At 34.7% G+C, this 8,710-nt stretch overlaps 1 protein-coding gene across 1 annotated transcript; it reads right to left on the reverse strand.

Moving 5' to 3' along the window:
* Positions 1-202: 202 nt before the first annotated feature.
* LOC113773680 (protein trichome birefringence-like) lies at positions 203-3,657 on the reverse strand (the record flags this gene model as incomplete). Its single annotated transcript, XM_027318304.1, is given in 7 exon segments — positions 203-1,014; positions 1,257-1,393; positions 1,395-1,416; positions 1,498-1,691; positions 1,801-1,993; positions 2,481-3,438; positions 3,441-3,657. Coding segments are annotated over 7 exon segments (2,079 nt in total), but the record flags the coding sequence as incomplete, so codon positions are not given.
* Between the last annotated feature and the right edge of the window lie 5,053 nt (positions 3,658-8,710).

Raw genomic sequence — 8,710 nt, forward strand, 5'->3', positions numbered from 1 at the left:
AGACTGATGAGAGCGCCAATGAAGATAGGGATTAGCAAACTAACCCATTATTATATACTATATAATAAGTAGGAGATTGAGACTCTTACGTGCATTGACAAAAATTGCCAGGCAACAATATTTTTACCAGTATTCAACATTCAAGAACCTGACCACATAAAATCAACGGATCCGACAAAGACTATATACTATAGACAGCAAGTGAAAAGAATAATTACAACCCTTTATTTTATTAAGGAAGCAATTATTTACTAATTTACAATCTCCAAGCCATTGTGGCCCGGAGAGCTTTTTCATCATCATGTATGTAAAGAGAGATTACTAGCAGTATTTTTTTTAACTGTAACCATCCACCTAAGGCCCCTTATCCCTCGTCCCTCTCTCTTCTTTCTTGTACAAAATCATAATCAAACACAATTCCCACCTTCCAACGTTGCATTTTACTACTACTTTAATCTCCCTCTCTCTGTCTCTCTCTCTCTGTGGCATAATTTATGCCGCTGCAGAATTCAACTGTATCTTGGATCTTCTCCAAGTGGTTTCTTTTTCTGTGTCAACATTCCCATGGTAAGAATAAAAAATCTATAATTCACATTTCCAAAAACTCAGCCGGTAGTCAATGAACATAACCTCCGCGTATTGCATTTGTGTACCTACTATGGTCTTTTATGCTGTTGCAGCTGCTTCTGGTATTGTTTTACCAGAAGTTCTGCATAAAGTAGCTCATTCCAAGAATCAGGCACCCCAGGGAGACACCAATGGCTGCAATCTTGGTACGTCAAAGGTGATCTCCTCTCCTCCTCTGTCAAACTTTGTTTCCGATATATCGAGGGGTGTCCATCCTTCCGATAATCTGTCATTCTTGTAACGTTGAGGTATGAGACGGGGGTTTTCATATTCCTCAAGATTTTCTCCAGCACGACCATCTTGGATGGATACTGAGACAGATATGTCTCATTCTTTATCGGCTCAGTTTCATGGTCACACGCGCCACCGGAATTCCATTGCCCACCACTGTGGAAAAAAGAAAAAAAAAAAAAAAGGCCCCAACATTCAGTATAGGTATTCCAATGTGGATGATAATTTAAGATTAAATGTATATACATTGGGGAGGAAAACAGCAGACTGATAACCACTGCATACATCATCAAGATGCTGATTAGCTTTCAAGTTGTCTAATCAGACAAAAATTATTTGCAACAACAGTTTCTTCAAACATCAAGGAATTGTTTTTCCTCTTCTAAATCCTAAATTACCTGAAATGAGATGCAGAATAGCCTCTGAAGAAAACGAGGGCTTTTTGCCGGATTTACATGGCATCAACCCATCTCGCCCAAGTCGTCAAAGCTTTTCTGAACGCCTCAAGAACATTCAATTCGCTGTATACATGGCTTGCCTTCTTGATAATAATCCTTTCTGCAATAATCATAATACTTAATCCATGTGGTAACAAACAACAAATGTACATTCTTGGAACATTTATTATTTTAAGTTTACCCCAGTGCCGTCTTGTCATGAGTCCACCAGTGCCCTGTGTTGAAAATAATGATATCTGCACTTTTATATTTATCAGCAGAATGCCCAACCAAATCAAGTCGAAGAGTTTCCTTCTTTTTTCCATTTTTATCCTGGAATTCCCATTCTTGAACCAAGAAAGGAGTCACAAAAAACTCCACAGTGAACTTGTAGTCCTGAAAATCCAACAATTGCAATCAAAGACAGGGCCAACAAAGAAATTATTCTGATGTCATGAGTTAGATATCCAAGGCAAAAGGAGAAGACCCAATTCCAGAAACTCACTTCAAATACAAAGGAATAAGAAGCTTCTGTTCGGAAATGTTGTCTTCCAGATGCTTCATAGACCTTTTTCTGGTCTTTGACGGAGTTTCTGAGGATGCAAATAAGAGATTCCCACATATTCCGATTGAGAGAATCGCCAACAAATACCAATCTCTTTCCTTTCAACAACTCCAGCATATGGCCTCCATCCAACCTGCAATCAGTGATTTGAAAACGATCATTATATTCAGAAAGCAATAAAGACAATATCGACAGGATAATGGAAAAGCATAAAGCAACAAAAAAAAAAGTGCTAAGAGTCATAAAGAGGGGTACCAGTGTGAGTCCAGCAAATATGTATGAGGGGAACAGAACCCAACAATTTTTAACAAACTAAATAAGAAATTAAAATTCAACAAATTGATTAATTAAAAAAAATGAAGATTCATATGGGAAAGAAGAAGTTTTAAACCAACTTAATAAGACCGAAACCAGAACAGAATCAAGTAACATACTTCTGATATCAAAAACTAATCCGAAGAAGCACATCCAATCCATGAAACAGACGAATCATTAGTAAAATGTCAAACACATGCCCAATCCCTAAGGTAATTCATACAAAATTAAACAAAACTTCATCATATAACTACAAAATCAGAGCAACCGGACAACTATTTATCAGAGGTGGATTATGCACATACCTTGGAAGGATGCATTCTTTTGGCTTCCACTTGAACTTGTAGTAATTACTATCAGGTCTACGATTGAGAAAGCAATTGAATTGTTCATCAATCAGAGAGCAAGAACCGGGCTTGTATAAAGGGTAGGAGTCATCTTTCACCCAATTCCCATCAAACAGATTACAGTTCACCAAACCCTTCACCAATTCATCCATCCTCTGCTTTGCAGAGACACTAGAACTAGCCCCATTACTCTGTTTCTTCAGCAAAGAAGATGTGAGATTCTTAACTTCCACACCGTTCTCTGCAATTCTTTTTTCTCCAACCCCACTCACATTATTCTTTCCAGGCAAGGATTTGGCTGATGAAGTTGCACTATTGTTTGCCTTCTCTGATGAATTTACAGCCCCAATAGTGCTCTGATTTGCCTTCAAGACTTCACCTTTACTCTCCAACTCTTTGCTCTGAGTCTGATTCTTGGCATCTGACGAACTATTATTCATTTCAGAAGAAGATTTTGGTGTTGCATTCACAGTCCGATTCTTCAGAACCTCAGCAGATTTTGGTGCTGGAATTGTTGTGCTCCGATTTGGCTTCAAGACTCCAACTTTATCATTCAACTCAGAACTCGGAGTCTGATTACTGACAATTGGGGAACCTTTACTGAAATTTACTTGCTCAGATGAACTGTTCTGGGATCTAGCAATGCTGGTTGGCGATGACTCAAAAGCAGAAGAGTCATTAATTGCTTGCTGTGAAGAGTTGGGAAAAAAGTAAGAAAAAACAGAAGAAAAATGAGATCCATGAGACTCATCAGACAAAGTTGGAGGAGTAGATGAGTTTAAAGTACCGCCCCTGAAGCTACTTCTGCTAAAAATGTTGGAGAACCAAGGGGAAGAAGAATTTGGAGAAGGACTAAAAGCTAAGAAAATTGTGAAAGCAATAAAAGCAAAGATGAAGCCATAAGCCAAAGCTACTGTTTCTTATTTTTGAGCAGATAGAATTGGCTCTTGAGCTCTGTCACCAAAGTTCCTCCATTGATAGGTTGATACTTGGTTATTTCTGCGCATAAATGGGCCTTATTCTTGCTATTGGTTTGTTTCCTTTTTCTTGCCTCGTCTTGCAATTCCCAGAAACTACCACTATGTATACAGCATAGACAGGCAGAAGTAGAAAGAAAGCCAGCTGAAGATGATGGTCAAGACTTAAGAGAGAGAAAAAGAGGAGGCAGCACCAGCACCTGACAATGGAGAGGGAGGAGAGAATTTCTGTGAGTTTTATTATTGTTTTTTTTTTTTTTTTGCCCCTGAACAGAGTTTTTTTTTTTGAGCCTCTCAACAGACTATTCAAAGCCTAAAACGCTAAAACTCAGTATATGAAATTTATGGATAATACTACTATCCGAATGCTAAATTCGGCAAGGGATATGGCATTAAAGCATTCCTCAAGGAAATGCAATTATTTTATAACAATTTTACGTTTATATATTAAGTAGACTAAACCAGCTCCTAACTTCTTTCTTTTTTTGTTTTTTTTTATCATTGGCTTTTCTTCTTGATAAAACATTTTTTCTCAAAAGATTAAGATGAGTCAAGTGGGGCATATTAATCGGAATCCAATTGAATAATTTTGTGATCCTAACAACTTTCAAATCCTAACAAATTGGGAAAGGATATAATATAAGTTTTTGTTTTGTATAGGGTATTATTTAAAATATTATTTGGAATAATTATTGTAGCACTTTTTGTGATGTGATGCATGTGAGATAAAAAAGTGGTTAAGAATATAAAAGGGTGGATTGAAAAATATGTTTACGGTGCAAGCGAAATATTATTTGGAATAATTTCACTATCCAAACAAAATATATGTACAATTCAAAATTTGAATTCTGTTTTTGGGATATAATTACAGACTCTTACAAATTCGTCAAATACATTAATACTCAACAAGGAATGCAAATACATAATGGATGCATTTGAGTTGAGGTATTTGACGAATGATTTAAAATCTTTTCGATTTTTTCTAATTGCTTAGATTAATTATGTGGTATTAGAATTCGTAAATCACTCTAGTATCTAAAATATATTTTTAAATTACAAATCCAAATGATTCTTAAGTAATTCAAACTATTAGAATGATTTTGATGGATTTCAAATTCTTTAATCCAAACGAAGCAAATAATGAATTCAAAGTAGTAAAAATACTACAAATAAATTACAACTTAGCAATATCACTAACTAAATACAATTTTAGGAGTACATACAAATTAAAATCAATTATATTGTGGACTAATTCGTAAATAGTGAGATCACCATTAACACGTCCTTTAAAACAAATCCCTTAAACATTCAAAACCATTGGCTAAATCCACACGCCCCCAGTCTAAATTCTGGTCTCTAATACATTAATGACTTGTATCACGAGCATTGATAACTAGTATTTATTATTAGTCCTAAAAGTTATGTCAGATGTGAATTTAGATTTTTTTTTTTTTCTTTCGAAGCCCAAAGGCCTACGTTAATTTTTACAAACCTAAACCCGAGGGACCCCAAAAGCCGGTGAATTTAGATTTTAAGGATGTAAATTTAGTAGTATCACCGACCTCTAATTTATAAAGTTAAAAACTTTGCCTAATATACCAAAACTTTATCCACCCATTCACACTGAATTGATTATACTACTTATTATTATTTAAAAGTGACAAGTGTCCTGTGTTGTCTCGTGGTATAATTATACTTTGAAAGTGGTCTTTAGAAAGTAAAAGGTAGTTAAGCACTATCGTAGTTACGTTGAAGTTGGGATGGTTTGTCCGGACAAATGCCATTGGAGGTGGGGTTAATTGCAATGTTGCCACTACCGTCAAGCGAGCTTGTTCATGAACCATAGAAATGGCACCACGTGGACATGTCCAGGAAAGTGTGTGGTTGCGTTGATTGTAGAAACCCTTTCCTGTCCACATTCATCATGTAATTTTGGACACCGTCCCAATACAATACAAGAGTTTAAACCCCTCGATGGCTTTAATGCCCTCTTGTAATTATTCTCTCTTCCCTTGTGCACCTAAAAAACTAAGCATGCTCCAGATGTTGATATGCACGAACAATGTGCCTGATCAATATGTCGTGGCTCATCTAGTATCCTTTTCAATTCATCCCTAGAGTTTAATGACCCGTTCAAGAATTGTTTTTGATCCAATCCGTAGGAATCAATGGAAAAGAGAAATACCTTAGATTCGGTTCTTTTTTTATTTTACAAAATTTGTAAAGGATACAAATGGAAGGAAATTTATAAAACTTTTGATTCATTCTAAAATTCAAACCTATGGGACTAAAGTTCAAAATAAAATATGGAAGAAAGAAGCGTTGCCGCAACTCTATCATCCAAGAAATTAGAAAAGAATTAAAATATTCTCATTACTAAAACATTATAGAACCAAGAAGCAAAAAAAGGAACCAATTGGGGTATTGGTCATAGCCTAAAGGCTGAAGGTTACATCGAAATGTATAAATGTTGACTGATCTAGTTCAACGAATAGCCGTTACTCTAGGTATAACAAGTTGATCTTCCCCAAATCCTCCCTTTGCCATCCCTCTCCTTGTGGTTAAGGAAGGATTTGGTTCTTATGTTAAAATCACTCGAATTTGAGTTCTTTGCTCTCTCTCTTTTTTTTTTTTTTTTGGTGCGAATCGAATTCAAGTTTGACTACTAATTAATGCATTGATAGCAGATGATAGATATATAAGAGCCACTATAAGCTATTTAGTATGCAGAAAGGGATAAATACATGGATTCGTAATTAAAGATGGTCAAGCTCTGAAAATATGTTTCTCCTTCCATTCCTTCCTTTGGGATGGGACCAGCCCAAAATGTTTCAAAATCACTGCTACGGGCAACATGTCTGATAAGAGTTCTCTCGGATAAAGAAAGGAACAAGAAATTGTGTGATTGAAGCCGTTAAAGCTAGAGCATGAAATGCAGCTTGTGAATTCAATGACTAAGCATCCGCCTTCCATCTTTGTCAGTCTGTTTTTAGTTTCATTTACGTTGACAAATATATGATAACACTATGAAGAAGACTGTTTATCAAGTAAAGATGCTAAAAAAATATATATACTTTTATTTGATGAGATCTACACTAATAACAGAAAATATCGAATATGTTACAGCACAGATAAAATGAATCTCAAAATATATTAAATGTGTAACGTACTACTGTTTAAAAGCCAGTTTTCTTCTTAAAATCATTCATAATATCCAAATCCAAATCCATCTACGTGGTGATGCAATCAGAATACACATTCACATGCAAGAGGTGACAAGAGATCGCGTGACATCCAAGAATGTTTTTGTTGGACTCACTAGAGGCATTCATTTTTCTGTTTCAAAATTTTCAAGAAATATTAGCACCGACAGTCCATTTAATGGCCCCTTCTTTCTTTTTTATCGATTTTTAAAAGCCAAATTACTAATCCGCTGCACTACTCCCTCCTGTCTGCTCAAGAAAAACTATCCGATATGCATTCAAGAAATAGGCAAAATTATGAGTTTCTTCACTTTTTTAGAAATATTTTGTAACCAACTGCAAGATTGTGATCAGCAAGAAATATCCCAAATAATTAACCTCATGGGCCACGATAAATCTAAAGGATTCACTTTGTAGGTTAGATTGCCAAATTTTGCATATGAGGGATACAGTTGATTCACACATCTTTTCTTTTTTCTTTTTTTTTTTCTTTTTGAATTTTGAAAATTCTTGTAAGAACATAAAATTTGTCATAAGCTAGCAAGATTAGATCAGGAAATGAAGTTCGCCATAAGCTAGCAAAGTTTGCCATCAAGCTAGTTATCAATGATATAAAGTGGGAGTCTTGTTTCCTCAATGAATTTGCATAGAAGGATTTTATTTTTAGGGCAGTTGTCCTTTTTTATAATTGAAACTTGACTATCAAGTGTTGTGTAATTAACATTTTGCCATTTGATCGAAAAATAAAAAGTAACCTTTGGATTCTGTAAGGGCCAGATATACTTGTAATTCTATGGTACATGAGCTGCAAATTTGGACTCCGCGGGAAAAGTTGCTTCCTCTTGAAAAAACTGTGCAGTATATCTTCGTCAAACTGTAAAAATGGTGGTGTAAATTCCACAACATTCAGGAATGACTGTGCAACTAATTCTTTAAACACTCTAAACATTATGTGATGGTTTAAATTTCAAATTCGTGCCCAAAAAAATCCATTCTAAGTAGGATGGTCCATACCTACAGAGATGTTTCTATCAATTGCAATTATTTGATGGATCTGTAACAATTTAATATATTCTGGAACTCTATAACGGATACATTTTTTTCCTCACACAAAATTTCTTTATTTTTTTTTTATCAGCATATATGGTTATTTGATAAGGACAGGAAGCTAATTAAGTTCATGTCTAACATCAAGATTAAGCTATTTTTTGTATTTTTATCAAACAGCCATCCGTGTAATAAGACGAAACAATAATAGTTTGTAGATTCATAGGCAGAGTTGTTAGCCGTGTGTTTGTGTCCCGTTTCTCTCTGTTGAATGCTATCCTTTATTATTAGCGATGTATTCCTTGACTACACAGCTGAGTTAGACTGAAAATTGAAATATGTAAACTCGATCATGTGCTTCAAGCGCTCTATTTGATAATTTAATCCAACACTTAAATTTAATGAATTCAGATTTTAGCATGTTCAATGCATCTGATAATTAGAAATAGAATGTCTGAATTAATTAATTAAGTGACACGAAATTTTGTGGACAAAATTTGCTCCAAAAAATAAATGCCACACTATTTACTAATCACTTATTGTGATATACATACAAATATATAATATTTAGTACTTAATCATTTATTAATTTAATAAATTTAGACGTCAGATCTCAAATTTCAAGTTTATTAAACACATAGTTTTAGGTCAATTGAACCAATTTTCCCTTAGCACTCAATTTTTTTCAAGTCCATCAACATTTGTTAGTTTTCACCAAACTAATAGATTATATCAACCTTTGACGTTATATTATTTGTCAATTATTATTTAGCCCACATGGAGATTAGTATAATTACACAAAAAGAAAAAAAAAAAGCAAGTACTCATTGGTGGCCCGTTTAATTCCACTCGAGTTATTGGAAGAGTAATGAGATGATGAGAGAATGGTAGATTCGGCTTTTCTTGGGTGTTGCGGTGCAGTTGAAAGATGCCCTTCGGTTTTTATATTGTACTCACAGAG

Source organism: Coffea eugenioides, chromosome 6 (assembly GCF_003713205.1).
Source record: "Coffea eugenioides isolate CCC68of chromosome 6, Ceug_1.0, whole genome shotgun sequence".
Lineage (NCBI taxonomy): Eukaryota > Viridiplantae > Streptophyta > Magnoliopsida > Gentianales > Rubiaceae > Coffea > Coffea eugenioides.